General features: G+C 41.4%; 1 protein-coding gene across 1 annotated transcript in view; it reads left to right on the top strand.

The window, feature by feature from the left end:
• Nucleotides 1–20,084, top strand: part of trim44 (TRIM family member 44) — a 57,675-nt gene extending 37,591 nt beyond the window's left edge. The window contains 1 exon segment of the mRNA XM_088995950.1: nucleotides 20,046–20,084. Coding sequence (XP_088852076.1) covers nucleotides 20,046–20,084 — 39 coding nt within the window.
• Nucleotides 20,085–21,942: the final 1,858 nt, after the last annotated feature.

Below are 21,942 nucleotides of genomic sequence, written 5' to 3'. Positions count from 1 at the left end.
AACATTGCCTTACTGCATTCTGTTATGCAGCTCTGTTTCACAGCAGTTTTTCATCGTTTATCCTCTCTCCTCTTTTGTCCTCATATATGGTGCCTCTGATAGTTCTTCGCTACTGAGGAGGGTTCACAAAGAGGAGGAGTCAGTATCATTTCATAACGGGGTGCAAACGGGGTGCATTTTTATTTCAAACCCCCTCTCGTGCAATCCCGTTTCTGTGGTAACATGTGTCAAGGAATCTGGGCATTTTGCTGATTAAGATTGCGCCGACAGTTTAATGTTTGAGAAGGGGCTGTGAGAAAGGGGCAACAGGGGGTAAGGATACCAGTCTGCCAAGTGCGTATTCACTGCTGTGGCCAGCCAACCCTCATAATGGTTGTTTGGCTTTGTGGAAAAAAATCAGTTCAGTAATCACGTCCCTAAAAAGGTCTCCCAAAGTAACCCTGAAAATAACAGAGCTTTTTGATGGGAGAGCTAAAAGGTTCAGAGGATGGGCCAGGGCGGCAGAATATTGGAAGCATTGCAGGTGATTTTTTGTGATTTTTACATATACAGTACATGCAATGCAATCTGACAAGGTGATAGTGGGTTATGGCATAGTCTGAATGTCAAAAGTTAAAAGTGAAATGAAGAATGGAGCCAATGTACTGTTGCTGCCCACTGTTCATTACTTCTAAGCCAAAGCTGCACATTTTCAGAGGAAAATATACCGCTTTATCTCTCCAATGTATTTTGTCTGACTATTCTTATTTTAGTATGAAATTCCAACCTCAAGAAATAACTGAGACAGCGCTTTCGAATTTTCAAATTAAAGTCCCATTTCATGCTTTAAACACGTAATGTATAGAAAAGACAGATTTTGCTATACTGGCAAAAATTCAAAAATTATTACCTCACCGGGGAGTTATATAATGAAGTACAATAAATGGAACTTGTACCTTGGGGTTCTGTGATGAGTAGCGACTTGGAGCTTGGCAACAATCTTGCTTACCTCTTGAGGCAGTAATTTCATGCTAACAAGAACAGACTCCTATCGAAATAATTTGGTCAGAACTCTTCATGGTCTTGGCAACATAATGTGACAATAACATACTTCAATTGATAAAATTGCCACCAACCGCTAATGATTTTCATAATTTGTTTTGACTATTATACATTGCTACCAATTTTTAAAATGACACTTAAACCTCAGGTTACAAATATAACTTGTGCCCTGACTGTGTTTGCATGCTGCAATGTTTGCAAATTGAGGAAATTATTTTCATTGAAACGAATGAAAATTCAATCAATCCATTTCAGACCCACAAATATAGTTAAGGTGATGTTTTTGAAATTGTTTGTTTGGTTCAAACTATAGAGCGGGATGAGCAACTTAAATGTTGAGGCGGGGGGCCATAAGCGGTACATTTGAAAAAACATTCTTGTCAGGTTTCCCAAAGATCACCATAGTCTTCCTTGGCTGGCACCACACAGAATGGCCTCTTTTGCTTTTACTTTACAACACAGGCAGGGCGGGTTCAACTGATCTGCATTCACATTATGTAGGGTTTTGCCATCGCATTTCAGTTCCTGCCACCGTTTTTGCAGCCATTCAAAATATGATGTGCTGTTGAATGATGGAGAAATGTTGCAAAGAACAGCCCATCCGATGTTGTGTTTTACACCAACATTGAACCATATCCCATTTACAATTTCACATGCACTATGGTGTGAAACTTTTTGCGAGCTGCACACGAAGCTTACCACATATTCATTCAGAATGTAGAGCCCACTCTCATTGGCCGCCCACCGCTCTAAATCACTCGGATTTTCCCACCTGATCAATCTTCCTCAAAGCACGTTAATATCTTCTTCTTATCGCAATCCCCCAGATACATGAGGAGTTGCTGCCTGAAGACCAACAGGTGAGCATGTATTGGCCACAATCCACTACCTGCATGGAATAATGTTCGCGGAAAAATGAGTCATTCACTCCCTAATTCGAAATGCGGGGATTGGTTAGAGAAGGTGGTGATGTCTGCAGCAAATCACAGGACATTGACTGGACTGCCATTGTGTTGGAAAGGTTCTGAATAGATTTCGTCATTTCCCTGAGGAGAGATGATAAAGTCTGCCCAGCAGTGCACCCCTAGGACTCGCAGCTTGATGGATTTTGTCTGCTCTAACCATGAGTCTTCTTGGGTGCATGATGACTCTGAACACGCTGTCACATTTGAAGCAGAATTTGCACCCAGAACAAAACACGACACATAAGTGGCAAATAAAAGTCTTTATTTACAAAAAAAGTGCACATAATAAGAGAGAGCAGGGCTGGATGCAGACAACATGGAAGAAAGCTTCACGATTTGACATGTAAAATAGGTTGACGGTCTGACAATGTGTCACTGAGCCCACTCAAGCTGAAATACTCAGTGACATCAGGCCAGTCCCAGTCCCAAGTTACACAATGAAGATACATAACAACATAAACTGACAACGTAGAGTTAAAACAGTCCGAACTGATTGAAAGAAACTTCACGAACAAACTGCACACAAGACTGACATGTCATGCACAAACATCTTTATACAGTTATTTGGCAAAATTGCATATGCCAGATGATTTATTGTGATTACGACATTTATAACGCAAATGCCTGCAATGACATTTCCAAAGATCTTGACTTTAATGTACTCAGTCCATTAAAGGAAGTCTACCAATTTTAACAGACACCTAGTAGAAAAAATAAGTACATTTGCAGATTGAAAATACACAAGAATTGTCTGTTCAATTGCAGAATTTGCTGAGGATACTTACCAAAAATACCAAGTGTTCAATATGCACATCATCGCTCAGATTGGTTTCAAGAGTGCTGAAGTTGTTGGATGGAAGTCTGTATTGCCCCCTGTGGACACGAGCTGTTGAAGCACCAAATGAGCCAACGTAAGATTAAGGTCAAATGGCATTATCATAATGTCTCTGCATTAATTTGTCCCTGTGATTAACATTTGGGGTCTGTGTTTAAATGAATTGGGAATTCATTCATTTTGTGCTAACATAATCATCCGACTCACCTGCTGCAGCACAGAAATCTGTGTGATCCCCCATCGTGAGCTCAGTCTTAAAATGTGCATTGGTGACCTTTTTGCCCAGATGCTCAGTCCATATGCAGGCATCCTCGGGATAATACATGCGTCACAAACTGTCGGCTGAACCTTTTGAACAAGTCGTGAGCGATGCCTTTCATCACCAAACAATGCCATGTATGAGCGTTTTGGTGGACAATATTTATTTATTCTCAGTAGTTTCACTTTGCCGCAATGAGTAAGCTTCAGAACACACAAAGGCTCACATTAAACCGCCGTGAGTGCTTTGTCCCTGCCATGATGCATTGCCTTTTTGTTTTGCCCCGTATCTTCCTTTCCTCCATGAGCGGAATAAGTCTCTATCACTGGCTTGAAACACCACAGGGTTTCATATTGTTTTTCAGGGAGAAAAAAAAATCCCTTGTCTCTTTTTGGCTGCAACTTTTTTTTCCCATGTGCAGCAAAGTATAAGGCGCACCACCAATGAATGGTGTATTTTATAACTTTTTCCATATACAGGGTGAGCCAAAAAGATGTGTACCCATGACAATTTCAATTGTGGCTTTGATTAATAAGTTATTTCTTTCAAGTTACAACCACACATTATTCAGTTTATGGAAGACCATTCAGCAGAGTTTCAGCTATTTCTGTCAATTTTTAGTCAATTTATGGCTTTCCCAAGATATGTTCCAAATGTGTTCCATTTTTTTTTTTTTGCTGATGATACTAGTGCAGCGTGTTCGACCGGAAACAAATTCCTTGTGTGTTCTACATACTTGGCAATAAAGATGATTCTGATTCTGAAATGTCCACCATTTCGTTGCAAGCAAACCTGTACTCGTCTGACAAAGTTGTCAATCACTTTTACGCACTTCTCTTTCGGGAGGGTGACCCAAAAAGATGCATCCTACTGAGTCCCTCGCTGCAGCAATGTTTTCTCCCCACCAAAAAAATCCTAAACCTGTGTGGTTGTCTCAGCTATAAATTGTTGATGGAATCTAGGGGATTCATCAAAGAATGAGTTCAGGATTTATGTTAAAACCTTTTGATTAAAAACCAAACACCTAAACCTCACGCACGCGTGCACCCCTGTGTCATTGGTTTAACTGCTTCTTCTGTTTTGTATTTGAAGGCTGGTGCTTGCTTCCGATTAAACGGAGCATATTGATATTGAATCATCGCCCTGCGCTACTTTAATGGTGATAGCCTCTTTGTGATGCACATTCCACACGGGCCCTTCAACACTGTCTCACTTGAATCTTATCATCAACACGAGCATTTATTGACATCACAAGAGCTGCAACGGTTGTTTTGCCTGTTAAATCTTCCCCTGAGCAATTGTGTTTCCCACACGAGGGCTCTCCCTTCACTTCTGTGAAATGGTTCTCTGACCGTGCTTAGTTCCATCCCTCACATTTCGTATCATTAGGATATCGAGAAAACAAAAAACAAATCTTGGCTAGGTGTTGAAAGATCAGAGTATGGCATTAAAAGTGTGTGCACGGCCTATCTTTGAATAATCTTCAATCAGGTTTGTGTGAGATGGAGGGCGTACAGAACAAAATGGGTCGTTTGAATTAGACACAGTGGTGTTCACAGTATGGCCTGCTGTTTCTTCTGTCAATTGTTTTCCCCTCATCTTGTGATTTACACTATTTTAAAATATGTTTTAGTAAATCCCCCATCCAATTTATTGTTACGCCTTTTTTAAATCAAATTTTCAGTGAATGCTGCATTCTGTAGAATTGCCCGGGAGAAGTGATGGGTTTTAGTTCATTAAATTGTAGCAGAGTGCGCTGCTTCACCCCCCGCTCCCTTCTCTTCCATAGCCCGGTCAGAAAGAAAAAAAGATACGGCACTGCCAATAACCATTAAGGATCTCTGATTAGACCAAACACTATACCCCCTGGTGCTTGAGAACAGCCCCGCTGCCTTACATGATGAAATACACATAGATGGAATTCCGAGTGTGTGGATATACAAATGGCAGTGTTTATAATTGACACTAATTGACATAATTGACACTAATGCTATATTATACACAACCCTTTTCTCATTCACGTGATATTAGGTTACTCAAAATCAGGTAATCTTCTGGACAATTGACAGTGCATACACAGGAATAAGGCGATATGATTCACAAGTCACCAGTCAACGAATCTGGATCACGGTTGTGAGGCTGCCTCAAATATTGGAGTAGATCAGGGTGGGCAAGCGTTTTGGCTCGGGGATCCACATTGATTTCTAAAATTTGACAAGTGGGTCGGGTCAGCACAAGATATGGTACATTTAAAAACTGCATATGTCTACAGTGCATACCAAACATCAACAGAACAAAAGCATTCAACCAGAATGTCCAAAGTCCGGCCCGGGGACCAAATGCGGCCCGCGGTCAATTTTCATCAGACCCGCAGCCTCCGTCATAAAATCAATAATGTCTGGCCCGCATGTAGAATTAATACATTGTGCAGTAGTGCTGTTACCCATCCGAGCATACTATTGCTAAGTGCTGCAATCTAAAGGCTCAATTAGGAACAACTTATTAGTATATGAGTAATTGAGTGAATGTACACAATGTAAATTGATTTCCGAGTCCAAGCATCTCCTGAATGTCCCATACTTTGTAACCTGCTTCGTTAATTAGATACATCTCACTTTCCCTTCCGTGGTCATTACTCTCTTCCTCTTTCTTCTTCGTAAAGCAACTTAAAGTAACCATGCTACCTGGTGTTGTATTGTTTGTTATTACAAGTAGAAATGAAATGAATGCAATAATTCACATCAAACCTGAATTATGTCTCATCCTTGGGCGACCCGATTTAAAAAGACAAACTGTGACAGTTGGACTTGTTTCAACTTTGATAGTTCAAAGGCAGAGTGTAGACTGCAAGGTTAAAATATCCCATCAATCAGGCTTCACAAATAACCCGCACAAGCCATCTGTATACTTGATGCAAAAAGCGTTGATGCAATCCAGCTAAACAGAACACAATTGATGAGGAACTAGGTAAAATTATCGCAGAGAAAGCACCTCCAATGGATCATTCCTCAAGATGGTGAAAGAAGAAGGCTATCTTCCTCATCAAGTTTAATGCTGATGAAACCGGCCACTCCATTCCATTACGCCATCAATGACCATCACAAAGGTAAATAAAATGACTTTATTATATACAGTAAAGTCTCGTTATATCGATATTCAAGGGAGTACGAAAAAATATCGATATAACCGGGACTATCGATATATCCGATCCTGCGCCGAACTGCATTAAACAAAAGCCGCCAAAAGAGGGCAGCCAAGCGCCATATAGGAAACGGAGCTGGCCATTAGCTCCCTTTTTTGTTCCCCCAATGTTGCCTCAAAATGGCACATATAATTCTTTAATGATTGTAAACATGTATGCTTTAATCTTCAGAACTACAGTGTATTTGAAACATATTCATAACTGGATGTGTAACAAGAAAGCATATTATCCGAATCTGAAACCATTGTTTGGATTCACAAGCAATGCAAGACGTCTTGGCGTGAAGTCATTTTTATTTGCATTTGAATAAAAAGTGACATCGGCTGTCCTTTAATACACAGTATGGAATGTTAATAATTTTCAAAATCATCGCGCTTCAGCAGACAAAACAAGAAACATTGTTGCAAAAAACGATTGCATTCATATACAGTACAGTGGGCATGTACATAACACAACAGGGAAACTGCAACGCTTACATCTTACTGTATTATGTATACAATTTAAAAAAGTCATCAATCTTCTTCTGCTTCCCATTTTTACCTTTTAACACAAACACTTCAATCTCGTCTGCTACACACGAGCTAGCGTCTGAAAATGAAAATGGCTCTGCTACACGCGTGCTGGGCACGTAACCAAGTCACCTGACCAAGTCGACCAATGGCGCGACTGATGGCGTGACACGTAACCAAGACACGTGACCAAGTTGACCAATGGCGCGACCGATGGCGTGTCACGTGACAAAGTCACACGGCCAAGTCGACCAATAGCGCGACCGATGGCGGCTCATGTGACCAAGTCGACCAATGGCGCGACCGTTGGCGGCTCACGTAACAAGACACGTGACCAAGTTGACCAATGGCGCGACGGATATATCGATGTAAACAACAAAAATGGCCGGCGGGGGATGAAAAGGAGCACCGTAATAACCGGATTATCGTAACAACCGGGTATCGTACTAAACGGTACTAATTATACATAAAAAGACTCGAAATGTGCAAGGGAAATGAAAATAATATCGTAATAAGCGGTACTATCGATATAACCGATATCGATATAACGAGACTTTACTGTAGTACAGTTTATTTCTTTACTTATAATACCATAGAAAAGTATGTTTTATTGTGACCTGGGAACGGATTATTCTCATTTTAATGGTTTCTTATGGAAAAATTATTTTTTGGGATATAGTGCACACTCGTTTATCGCGGGAGATACGTTCCAAAAATAGCCTGCGATAGGTGAAATCCGCGAAGTACAATGTAGTCAGCTTTTTTTTTTACACAATGCAAAACTACATACTGCAGAATGAAACAAAAAATAAAACCTCTTTTTTAATAGTTTAAAGAACGGTGTGTAAAACAATATTTTGCTACTGCGCCTATTCGTCCTGACTCCGCGGCGCTGTAGCGTCTTTTTCTCCTGAACGAATCTTTCTCCGAGGTAAGGACATTGTTATTGGTAGTTGAAGATTTTTATAAACCGACATGGCCCGATTTCTAGAAGGAGTATGCTCCATGAGTTGTTCAAAGCCAGTGTGTTTGATTTTATTCTGCTTTGTTTCCAGTGTTGTTTCTTTTACTTTGTTTGTTTGTACATTTGAATCCCATTAAAAAAACGTTTTTTTCCCCAGAAAAAAAATCTGCGATACACTGAAGCTGCGATAAGTGAACCGCGAAGTAGCGAGGGATCACTGTACACACTTTTCGCCTTACACACTCTGTCTGGGAACCAATTAAGTTCGTAAGCCAATGTATCACTGTATAAAGCATAATAAAAATGTATAAAAGGTGTATACTGTGCCTGTGACAGAATGTTTCATAAAATAAATTACATAGTGCAAGTATAAAAGAAAAGAAAGATAATATATTTAATAATACATTTAAAAATAATCAGCGACCCTGTGCCCCAGTGAGTTGATTCCCCAAAAAGGAGTGTAATAAATGAAACAAGCCATGCATTGTCAGTCTTTTAATGTCGTGTGCTTTCTGATGGGTATGTTTTCAAGGGACATACAAAACTTATGGTCTGAGTTTTCGAAAAACCTGCATGATATGCATCCGACAACAGTAATTTGCCATGACTTTGTTTGCCACTTCTTTTTTTATTGTCATTTACAGTATTTGTGTTTATGTGTGGCAAGTGTATCGGATCTTCTTGCCAAATCTCACCCCATCCTCAGGCCATGGTCACACCAAGGGGAAGAGGCAATGATCGGTCCTGATCAATAATACATTGACTGCATTAATGCTTATGAATAAGTCATCGAAGCAGAGAACCCAGGTGAAAGGAATGACACACCCAAATGCATGGACACACGCCTGCACAGGCAAATGATCTTTTATTATAGGGCTGGGAAGATAAATGAACAAGAAGAGAAGGAGAGCAATGCAGGGGCTTTAACTTTGCACTCGAGAATGTATCAAGCACTTGCTGACATTTTGCTGCATGTCAAGGATCCTCTCTGTCCTTTTTCTGTCACTGGCCTTTTTTTCTCAAGGCCCCTTTCCCCTGTGGGTTGGATGAATAAGTTATTGCACCTGTGTCCTCAGTCTTAGTAAAGACTGGCTTTATATAACAACTCACTTTGGTTGAGGCCTGGATTTTATACCAGCATACAGTAAAGTCTCGTTATATCGACATTCTCGGGAGTCGGAAAAATTATCGATATAACCGGACTATCAATATATCCGATCCTGCGGCATGTAAATTTTCTCCTTGCGCTCATAGAAATAGTATCGTAATAAGCAGTACTATCGATATAACCGATATCGATATAACGAGACTTTACTGTATGTGTATATGTTCACATGTATAATATGGACTGGCCTTTTACCCCACATCCTCTCAGACAGGAGGAGGCTTTTTTGTGCCGCTAACAACAAAGCCTGAGCAGCCCGTGAGCCGGTTTGAATGCTCAGTAAAATTTGTGTTGTCGGTCAAAGTACACATGGATCTGTTTTTGAATTTGAATGGGAAGAGCACTCTTGAATAATTAATCCACTGAATGTATACCAAAGTGAGATGGGCTGCATGTGGGTGTATTCATGTTATCAGATCTTTTGACCCTTTTGGTCATAGCATTGCCAATATGTTATCCCCATGTGTTTGGTGGGCTGCTGCGTGCTGTAGTGTTCTTAAAATAAAATTATAAAGTATTGAACAATCATTAAAGTTTATTCTGTTTTATGAGAAGCCCTGTGGTGAGTTCTGGGTGGTGTCTCCCCAGAAAGTGTATGACGGGAGAGAAATCAGCTCTTTGTTTCTGCAAATGTAAATATCCATGGAGCGGTGCTCAACATAATCATTGGGTTCTATCAGGATTTTTATTTTTCCTTTCGCTCAACAATCCCACCGCTCCCCGCCTGGGTTGAAAAAGTGATGCGGTGGAGGTAGAACAGTGGCGAGTTGCTTTATAATGACAGTGGCTGTGAATGATGGAAGTATGTCCTTGGAGGGGAAACGGAAGGTGAGGTTAGAGAACATAATCATGTGGCCGCAAAAAAAAGAACAAAAAACAGCCGTTTGTGTAGATTTCATCAATTTGTTGCTTGAAAAGAAACCATTCTTCAAAAACGTATTAATTTCTCGCACAATGGCTTGCAAAATTAAAGACCTGCTCTTGCTCAGATTTTTGTCATAGCATTCATCTCTGCCCCTTCTGCTCGTCATAAACGTTTGCCTCCACATGCTTCGAGTTAAAGGCGAGGCAATAAAAAGAAAAAAAATCACGAGCTCGATCTCTTCCTAAGTGCATCCAATTATCAAGTATGAAATATTTCACAGTTTATAGTCATGAGTTTCAACATATCTAAGACTCTTTAGTAAAGCAATTACACAACCTTCAGCAAAATAGTGTATTAAGAGGGCACATATAATATGATAAAAGTGTCATAGCAATAGCTGTTTAGTGAAGGCTACCCCCCAAAAACATCCTCTGTCATGGGGGTTTTGTTCTGGATGTTTGTCTTTGCATGTGAATCAGGTACTTGGTGTAGCTTTGGGCACATTTAAAGAAGAGCTCATTTCATCACATTTGCCATTTCATCATCACATTCATCCATTTTTCATCAGGTAAGAAATGACTGAATAGGAGCATGCAAGCAGAAGTGTGAATTTCACAAAATCAAGGTGATGATTGAAGTTTGTCAAATATGCTGGTAATAACATTGCTTTAATCCGATACAGTATTACACTCACTTTGCATCAGGGCTGAGCAATTCATCGAAATTCAGTAGGTATTTCGATTGTGGCTCCTTTCAATTTTTAACAACACAATAAAGGTAGAAAAATGATATATGTGCAAAATGGTGCAATGTGTCTGCATTGCTGATTTTATTCAATTACACCCAAGAGTGCCATGTAAATCAAGCTTGGAGTTTATAATAATAATAAGAATAATAATAATTATTATTAATAATAATAATAATAATAATAATGTATTTCCCGGTGTATAAAGCGCACCGGAGTACACGCCGCACCCCCAATGATTGGTGTATTTTCAAATGTTGTTCGATATATAAGGCGCACCGCAGTATAAGGCGCACCTTCAATGAATAAACAAAGTTTTCCAAATCTAATCCATAAAGATATAAAGTTTTTAAAATACAACACACACCACATTATAAGGCACTATAGTAAAGGCTGGCGTTACACAATACTTCTTCAGGGGAAAATGGAGTCAGTGGGTGCTGTCAGTAATTGTGAGACCTGTTGTGGCTCAATATTTCTTCACATATAAGGCGCACCTGCGTATAAATTACAGGGTCATCTTTAGAAGAAAATGAAGGTGTTTGGCTTCGCGTTAAACATGGGAAAATACGGTAATAATAATAATAATACAGTATTTTCTGGTGTATACGGCGCACCCATAAGCCTTCATTTTCTTCGAAAGATGATCCTGCACATTATACAGAGACCGGCGGGATGTGATGTCATGACCCGAAGTACAAGTCTAAAACGGAAGTCCGAGAAAATCAAACGATGTATGAGGAAATAAAAAGATGTTTAAAACGTGTTCGTATAGTGAATTGCCCTAACAGGTGTAATAATAATAATCATACAGTAAAGTCTCGTTATATCGATATTCTCGGGAGTCAGAAAAAATGTTGATATAACCGTACTGTCGATATATCCGTCCTGCCCCGAACTGCATAAAAAAAGGGGGCGGGGGGGCAATACGTAAATGGGGGATCTTTGATATGGCATGTAAATTTATCATTGGGTTCATGGATTGCGTATCTTGCTTGCTTTTTGTACAGTAATGAAGTGAAAAATAAACTTTCTCTTCCGTGGTCATTAGTCTCTTCCTCAAATAAAAACGTCTTTACACTTTTTAATGACTATTTCCTTTCAAAAATGCAACCAATGCAAAAAAAAATCCTCACGTTGTTCTATTCACGTGTCTAAACTATACCTTTTGTTTTAAAACATCATCACATTTGTCTTTGCACAACTGGCAAAGTGGTAATGTAACTCGGTATGCCCACAAACAGTTCAGGAAGGTATGATGTCAAAGAATGTTACTGGCAAATGAATAAAATGTATGCGAGTGTGGCATGTTCTTGAAAAAATCTCTCCAATGAAAGATAATTCAATACAGATCTTGATCTAATTTTAAATGTTAAAGTTAAATGTTAATACGACACCAATTCTTTACAATGCATGAATGCGTGCATTGGTCTCACACCGACTTCAATTCTTCCACAGCTTTGTTGATAGAAGGCAAGTGATGGCGGCAGCCCACAAAATTTCCTCATGGCAAAAACATGAACGTGTTCACAAAAATTGCGTCAGCTGCACACCTTTATCCTGTCAAACTTTTTTGGATGCAAGTGCCCGAATGACCCGAATTTGTAATTCAACCCATTGCAATGGTACCCCTGAAACCATAAATTTTCAGGAAACCGTGCTTCAATATAACTAACCATCGCATCATCATAGTCATTTTCAAAACTTAGACTGATCAATTTACAAAATGAGCATCTCCTGTAGTGACTGACCAGTATTGGTCATCGACCAAATTTAGATAGGACATTTCCACCCCACATTGACGAGTATATCTTCCAACAATGTTTGCGCAATGTGCAATTAGAGCACTTTATGCTGAGTGTGGACCGTCTCCGATGGGATTGAATCAATCAGCCATCCCCTGATTGCTCCAGGTCTCAGCAATTTAGCTTTCGCTCTGTCTCCATCACTGCATAGCCGCTGCTGGAAATACGACCCAATTGAAGATTTTCTGCTTGAAGTGTTGATTGATTGAAGCTGATAACATCTCACAAAGGTTTATTATATTTCATATGCATGTGAGTTGGGATGGGGAGAGGTTCATTTAAAAAAGTGTTTTGATTTGATCTTTTTGTGCTGATTTCAGGCTACCAGTGCCAAGGGCAGACCCGGTGGACCTGCAGTAATTTGAGGACAGTGATTCCGGACGTTCCCTGGACCATGCCCCATAATTGTTGTCTTTCTGTTTTCTTACTTGGGCTTCAACATACTACTTTTGTCATCCTTGTGATCTTCAGTCTCCTTTATCTTCAAAATGCAGTGAAGTGAAGTGGCCTTGAGGTCACTTGTAACGGCTCAGTTGTACCTTTCAAAATGTTGAATTTTTCTCAACCTTTAACTTGGAATGGAAACACTGAAGTTCATTTTAATCAATTTCTACTGCCAGTTGGATACTTGGCTCACGAGTGTGCTTGCGGACTCAAGAGTAAGTTTGGCAGATGACAGAAATTGGATAATTCTTCAATACTGGGATTTATACTTTCAGTTTTTCCAGTTTTATATACAGTAGTGTTGAAAGATATTTTGTATTTGGTGATGATAAAAAAATAACATCGACAGTTGCGTGTTTTTATACTCTGCTTTTTCCATTTGCCGTCGTCCTGGTGCTTGAACGTTTTATTTCCTCATGTTCGCATGTTCCTCATATCTCGTCTGTGTAAGCTCTCAGTCGGACAGGAATGGTCCATCGACGAAAAGGTTTCTTCAGCCGTCATCTGTACTTTTTTGAAGGTGTCGGACATTTCGCTTCTTATCAAAGAAACTTCGTCAGCAAACTACAGTCTTACTGGAAGTTTAGGCCCTATATATATATATCCCTACTGTCCAGACATGGCGGTGCCGGACTCTGCTATGATAGGTCCTTGCTCTCAGGTTGGGGGAAGCAGAGGACTACTATGTGTGATAATGATGTGTGGATCATACATGGCAACATCCCCTGAGGGGTGCAGTCAAGTTGCAACAATCGTGTTTTTATTTTTTTTAAATGTCTTTATATTTTCTTTTTTTTTTTATTTTTTTTTTTCTCGACTCTTTAAACACGTTTGGACTTGATTTGAAAGATAATGCCTGTATAAAGACTTTATTGTGGTACCTGAAAAGGAAAGCAAGAATCTGTTATCTGAATACAGTACTTTGCAAGCAGATGGTGATACTTGGGGACAAGAAGGGAGATGCAGTGCTGCAATTTGGCCATTTGGCTTCATCAGAGGTTAAAACAACAAAGATTCTAAAAAGAGTTGATTATTTACGAACATAGCATTCAAGTGTTGAGCAGAGCTCAATGCAACAGCCCTTGTCATTGTGCCTCACTATTCAGGCGTGACACAAATTTACATGCAGTCCAGTGAGTACACAAAAGTAAATGTTTGGTTATTCTGCTTTAATTGGCCACACCCGTAGGCATAGAGTTACGGAAAGATGCCGCCGCTATTGCTTTCAATGCATGATAGAAAGAAGTACAGTAGCTCATGTGTAGTCAGTGTCCCCAATGACTGACAATTAGGGCAATGTAGGAAGGAACTTGGTTTCATTTGATCAATGGTTAATGGTGATAATGAATGCTACCGCAAATGCAATCAATCATTTGAATCTAAGATGCAATGCTTGTGCATAAGCAGCCTCATGAACATTTTTCAAATGTGCACCTCTTCTCAGAAGTGCTTTTTTTGGTCACACATAGACAGACCTAAAAAATATTTTTCGATGAGATTTTTGGGTTGAGCCGTCAAGCAAAACTGCTTGTTGGGTGGCTAGATCATAAAAAAAATATATAAAATTTGCTCAGGTTCAAAAAACAGGAGAGCCGTGATTGGGCATTAACTGAGCTGATTAACAGTGATATCATTTTCACTTGACATCAAGTGGCAAAATAACCTCCCCCTGAGACGGATAAAAACGAGTGGATTTTACGACTTAATTCATATTCTACAAACAGAAATGTAATCTTTTTTTTCTGTCACTTGCGGGGTGCAAAGAAAATAACACGTAAAGAACATTTGTCGGTTGACTTCAAAAAGAAATGAACGGCATTTCAATTGTATTTTGTGTGTGTGTTTTTCTAAACAAAAATTATATAGATAAGATTGGCATGAACTTTAATTTGTATTGTTAGGAGTTATAGTACTGTGAAAATGTTTAAAACACATTTTATTGTATGTGAATATTTGCCTGGGAAGTAAGTCGTATATGCAACGTAAGATGACAGATTGAATTCCAACTGTTGTTTGACATTTTAAAAAGATTTTTCCTATATTTGACTTTGAAGGACACTTTTATTTTTGTAGGCCAAGTAAACTTTAACATACGAATTACAGAGTTCCTCGTATCTACCGTGTAACTTGTTCTTCTTGCAACTTAACCTGAAATTTATATGTCAGTCTTTTCCATAGCAATCACTTAATTACGCTAATGCAAGTCATCAGGAAAATCAATTTATGTCTAAAAAACATAAACATAAAACAAATCAAAGAAAGTGCAGTGAGTTTGACAGTAATTGAGCACGCCTTCTTGTGCTGTGGGGTGACATTCCGACACCGTTAACCTTGAAATGTCATACAACACGCCTGTTCTCAAGCGAGGACCCTCTTTAACTGATTAGGTCAGTGTTAATAATCTCCAGAGTCTATGATTTTTCAACACAGCTGTGGATGAAAGGATTTAGGTTGCATGTGAGGGACAGCCTCATCGGGCGACTCCTCCTTCATGCTATTGCCTGTATCGCTGAGTTCAAAGAAACAATGACGAACCTGAGGAGGGGGAGGGCGCACAACAATCTGTTTGTGGTGTCGGTTGAAAATGGAGAAAAGAAATCTGATCTCGTATAACTTGGGCGACGACAAGGTTTCCTTTCCTGTTTCCCCAGCCCCAATTACAACAGCTCTTCTAAGTTCAATTAACACAAAAGCCTAACACACACGCACATATGCACATACACACACACACACACACACACACACACACACACACACACACACACACACACACACACAAAACTAAACACAACCCGAGGGCTTCTGCCTCCTGCTCCTTTTTTAGATATACAGTGATACCTCGGCTTACGAACACTTTAGCTTACGAACTTTTCGCCTTAAGAACATTAAATTCTCAAGGATATAATGTTGGCAAACAAATTAGTTTTCGGCAAACGAACCAAACCACAAGGAGCGTCACGGTGGCTGGTGGACTAGTTTTCGGCGGAATAACACCGAACCTCATGGTCGACCAGTGGGTGGCCAGTGGCTGGCGCAGTGCTGTTCCCAGCACTGCGCTTTTCTGGACCGAGATATCCGATGTTGTTCCCGGGATCTGTTGCAACCACTCGTCGAGTTTGGGGGTCACTGCCCCGAGTGCTTCGCCCACCACAGGCACGACTGTCACCTTTACCTTCCAGGCTCTCTCCAGCTCCTCTCTGAGCCCTTGGTGTTTCTCGATTTTCTCATGTTCCTTCTTTCTGATGTTGCCATCACTCGGGACCGCTACATCCACGACAACGGCTTTCCTTTCCCCTTTATCTATGACCACGATATCTGGTTGGTTGGCCATTACCATCTTGTCAGTCTGTATCTGGAAGTCCCACAGGATCTTTGCTCGGTCATTCTCCACCACCTTGGGAGGTGTTTCCCATTTTGACCTTGGGGTTTCCAGTCCATACTCCACACAGATGTTTCGGTAGACTATGCCAGCCACCTGGTTATGGCGCTCCATGTAGGCTTTCCCTGCCAGCATCTTACACCCAGCAGTTATGTGTTGGATTGTCTCAGGTGCCTCTTTGCACAACCTACACCTTGGGTCTTGTCTGGTGTGGTATATCCCTGCCTCGATGGCTCTGGTGTTCAGGGCCTGCTCTTGGGCAGCCAGGATGAGTGCCTCTGTGCTGTCCTTTAGGCTAGCCCTCTCTAGCCACTGATAGGACTTCTTGAGATCAGCCACTTCTGCTATGGTTCGGTGGTACATCCCGTGTAGGGGCTTTTCCTCCCATGATTGTCCCTCATCCAGCACCTCAACCTCTGTTCCCCATTGTCTGAGACATTCTCTGAGTATATCATCCGTTGGAGCCTTCTCTTTGATGTATTCATGGAGCTTGGATGTTTCATCCTGGACAGTGGCTCTCACACTCACTAGTCCCCGGCCTCCTTCCTTATGGCTTGTGTACAGTCTCAGGGTGCTGGACTTGGGATGGAACCCTCCATGCATAGTGAGGAGTTGATGCTGCAGCAATCTCCTCCTCGCCATATATATATATATATATATATATATATATATATATATATATATATATATATATATATATATATATATATATATATATATATATATATATATATATATATATATATAACTTTTCATCTTACGAACGTCAAATTTATGAAAATTAAACTTTGAAATACTCACTATTTTCATGATACACACCCACCACAGCTGGTGGAGTAATATTCAGCGGGAAGAACACCAAAGCAAACGACCTTTGGATCTGGCGGTGTGATCTTCGACGGAATCACACGACCGAACAGCGCTTCAGCCTACTTTCAACACCCCTCTCATTGAATGCACACGTTGATCGCCTCCTTTTTTTTTTTACTATTATGGGACCAAAAACAAAACCCACCACAGGCTCGTCTTCAGCCCAAGAAAACACAAAATAAAATCACTGTCGCTGAGAAGAAGGAGATAATTAAAAAACGCGACGAGGTTTGCGTTTGTGTGATTTAGTGGCCGAGCACGGCTATGCTAAGTCAACCATTGCTACCTATTTCCGGAACAAAGAAGCCATCGAAGGTGCGTATGTTGCAAAAGGTGTTTCCGTGCTCTCAAAGCGACGGTCTCGGGCAATCAAAGAAGTTGAAAGACTTCTGTTAATTTGGATTAACGAAAAGCAGCTATTCGGCGACAGCGTGAGTAAAGCTATTTTATGTGAGAAAGCCGATATCGCCATGCCGATATCGCCATGCGCCAACCTGGAAATTCCGCGCTTATTGAGGATTTTAAAGCCTGCAACGGATGGTTCGCTAAAATCTGAGGGCGAGGAGGAGATTACTGCAGCATCAAGTGAGCTCATAAAGGCAATGTTGGCAAAGTGGAATGATGTGCAGGCTTTTACCGAACAGTTCCATCCAGAAACGACTGTGGCTATGACAATCATACGATAATGTGATGCCTCAGCTTCGTAAGACCTTACAAGTCAGAAAGCAAAAGGTGTCAATTAAGAGGTTTTTAATCAGCAAAAATGATGAGTCTCCAAAGAAGCAAAGAAGAGAAGCCACACCAGAGGTTAAGTTACCAACAGTCCTTATGGAAGGTGACTCTTCTTCCATAAGCCATCAACGACCATCAAAAAGGTAAATAAAACTTTATTTTACAGCACAGTTTATTTCTTTAATTATAGTCCTCATGTAAACAGCAATCCTTTTCAAACAGCAATTCCCTCTGACCTTCGACCTCCAACACCATTCCATCAAGCCATCAATGACCATCATAAAGGTAAATAAAACGACTTTATTTTATAGCACAGTTTATTTCTTTAATTACAGTCCTCATGGAATGTGACTCTCTTTCCAAACAGCAATTACCTTTGACCTCGGACCTCCAACGCCATTCCATCAAGCCATCAATGACCATCACAAATGTAAATAAAGTGACTTTATTATACTATATGTATTTCTTTCATTAAATACAATAGCACATTTATTATACATAGAATAAGGTATGTTGTGTGTAGTTTTAAGGCTTATTTAGTTGAAAAGTATATTTTATGGAAACCCGGGAACAGATTATTCCCATTTTAATGGTTTCCTATGGGAAAAAAATGTGATACACACTTTTTGGCTTAGACACTCTATCTGGGAACCACTTAAATTCGTAAGCTGAGATCTCACTGCGTATATATATATATATATATATATATATATATATATATATATATATATATATATATATATATATATATATATATCATCTCATTTTCCGTACCGCTTATTCCTCATTTGGGTCGCGGGGGTTGCTGGAGCCTATCTCAGCTGTCTTCGGGCACGAGGCGTGGGACACCCTGATTTGGTTGCCAGCCAATCGCAGGGCACACAAAGACATACAACAGTCACTCTCACACTCACACCTAGGGACAATTTGGAGTGGTCAATCTGCCTGCCATGCATGTTTTTGGAGTGTGGGAGAAAACCGGAGGACCCGGAGAAAACCCACGCGGGTCCGGGGAGAACACAGGGAGGCCGGACCGGGACGCGTACCGGCGACCTCTGCACTGTGAAGCCGGTGTGCTAACCACTCGACTACCGGGCCGCCGTATATATATTTACGTATATATATTTACAAAAAAGGCTTCCATAAAAATACTAAACGGTGGATTCTCATCCTTGTGTTTTTATTGGAAGATTGTTAAGCTTGCTGTCTACACGCCAACATATTTGGTCAGGGCAGAAGAGTAAAAAGATTACATATACGTCGAAAGCATAACTGTGGATTGGATACACATTACATCTCCTTCAAAATCAAAAAAGTCAGAGCCCAAGGAAATGTCTAACCTGGAGGTCAGGTCAGTCTGTGAATCATCAGGTGCTTGCCAGTCATCTTCCTAGCGCTCTTCCAAGTCAAACTCAAGCCAGGTTGCTGCAGCCGCACGGGCAAAGGCGGAGGCCGCTCGCAAAAGAGCTGAATATGCGAAACTTAAAATTGACATGGAAGTTGAAAAAGCCCGCATTGATGCAACGTTGAATGCTCTTAAGGAAGAGAGTGAAGCTGAAGCTGCAGCAGAAAGTGAGAGTAGTAAAGCTGACTTGCCTATCGGACCTCCTCTATCGCCGGCTGTATCAAAACAACAAGTTGATGACTACATTGACGCACACTTCAGCCCCCAAAATGACGACAAAGGGAAATCAGTATACCCTCCACAGCGCCATTATAAGGACATTTCTCATAATAGCCCCAGCGTGTTGCAGCCTGTAGCAGCTCGTATAACCCAGCGTTCTGAGCAACCCCAGGCCACACGGCTGCCAGTCTTCCCTCATGCCAATATTGATGCCTTCAGATCCCACTCACCACAGGGCAACAATGCAGCAAGCCCTCCACGTAAAGTCAGTGACAGGCTTACACCGAGGTCTACAGATGTTTCTGACCTTGCTGCCTTTCTCGCTCGTCGTGAACTTCTCACAACAGGGTTCAAAGTGTTCGACAATTGGCCTGAGAACTATATGTCATGGCGATCTGCCTTTTGCAATGCCATAGACGGCTTGAATCTCAAACCTAGTGAGCAGCTCGACATACTTACCAGGTGGCTTGATGGGGAGTCACTTCACCATGCCCAGCGGATCAGGGCAGTGCATGTCAACGATCCAGCGGCTGGACTCGACAGGCTATGGCAACGATTGGAAAAGACTTATGGTTCTCCAGACGTTATTGAAGCTTAACTGTTCAAACGTCTTGACAATGTGCCTAAAATCTCTCCCAAAGATAACCGACGTCTTCAGGAGCTTGCAGATCTTCTTCTAGAGGTGGAAGCTGCAAAGAATGACCTGGCCTCAGTTTCTTCTGCTCATCTTGGGGCATAAATTCAATTGTTGAGAAGCTGCCATCCAACCTCCATGACACATGGGTTACTCAAGGGACCCAATACAAGATAGAGAACTTTGTCCATTATCCGCCATTCTCTTTTTTCGTTAACTTTGTGAACAGTTACGCAGAAATGAAGAAAGATCCCAGTTTTACCCTCCAAGGCTCCAGCACAGGTCCCTACAAAAGTGAGAAACCTCCCACCAGCCAGTGGAAGGTCAGGATCTCTGCAAATAAAACTGAGGTTGAAGCTTCCAACCTTTCAGGTGGTGACAAGCCTCCCATAGACCCGGAAATACATTGTCCCATTCACAACAAGCCACACTCTCTCGAGAAGTGTAGGTGTTTCAGAATGAAGACCCTAGAAGAGAGGAATAACTTCCTTAAAAAGCATTTCATTTGTTTCAAATGCTGTATGTCCACAAACCATAGAGGCAAAGACTGTAAGACTGCAGTTCGCTGTTCAGAGTGTGACAGTGATCGTCACCTCTCAGCTCTCCACGATGGTCCCGCTCCCTGGATGGCAAAGGAGGCCGTGACTTCCGAGGGTGATGGCGGGGAGCAGGCTGAGAACTCCACTGTAAGTACATCCAGCTGCACTGAAATTTGTGGAGAGGGTTATGCATGGAAAGTCTCCTCTTCTTTTTCCTTTCGGCTTTTCCCTACAAGGGGTCGCCACAGCGAATCAGTAACCTCCATCTTCAGAGGTATGATACGCATGTTTGTTTTGGCCAAGATTTTACATCGGATGCCCTTCCTGACACAACCCTCTGTATTTATCCAGGGTTGGGACCGGCACAAGAAGACTTATGTCCCTTTGTCATGTTCCAAAATATGCCTGGTCAATGTGTATCCCAAAGGATACCCTGAACATAAGAAGAAAATGTGCAATCTGATACCTAATAATAGAGAGGGGATACCAACTCCAGAGGCTGCTACACATCAGCGCCATCTCAAAACCATTGCTGACAGGATACCACCGCTTGATGCCTCAGCCGAAATCCTTCTGTTGCTTGGAAGAGATATCATCCGAGCTCACAAGGTCCACAGTCAGTGTAAAGGGCCACACAATGCGCCATATGGCCAACACCTTGATTTAGGATGGGTAATTATAGGAGACGTCAGCCCCAATGGAGCCCACAAACCCACTATGAACACTTTCAGGACGAGTATCCTCGAGGATGGTCGAGTTAGCTTCTTCAAACCCTGTGAGAGCAGCATCTACATTAAAGAGAGGTTTACAAGTGAGCACCCTAAACAACCTCCTCAAAAGCCAGTCCAAGATGGTCTTGGCAAGCAGATCTTCAGTCACACCGTTGAGGATGATACACTGGCCCTCTCTGTTGAAGATGAGATCTTCCTCCAAATCATGAATAAGGAGTTCTCAAAGGATGACTCAAACAGTTGGGTGGCTCCCCTCCCATTATGGTTTCCAAAGCAGCGCTTGCCAAACAACAGGGAGTACACCCTCAGCCGTCTCCTGTCTCTTCGGCGTACTTTGAAGAAGAAGCTGAAGATGAAAAATCACGATGTAAATTTTAAACGGAAAGCAGAGAGCAAGCCTTCCAACCTCTCCTCATCTGAGTCTTCATCAGAGTCCAACCACGCTCGGCCTCAGCAGCATCCCCGAGGCCAAGAACCAGGCCGGGGCAACAGGGACAGACTGGGCTCCGGTCCCCCTCCGCGACCTCCTCACCGAGACAGACAACATTGGGACCAGAACCAGGATCAGCCGATCCGCCGTGATCCCCATGCCGAACACAGGCCAAAGTCCAGCTATCAGGTACGAGATGGCAGC

This window comes from Hippocampus bargibanti, linkage group LG05, assembly GCF_051943395.1.
Source record: "Hippocampus bargibanti isolate YZ-2025 linkage group LG05, ASM5194339v1, whole genome shotgun sequence".
Lineage (NCBI taxonomy): Eukaryota > Metazoa > Chordata > Actinopteri > Syngnathiformes > Syngnathidae > Hippocampus > Hippocampus bargibanti.
This window is presented reverse-complemented; position numbering and strand designations above follow the sequence as displayed.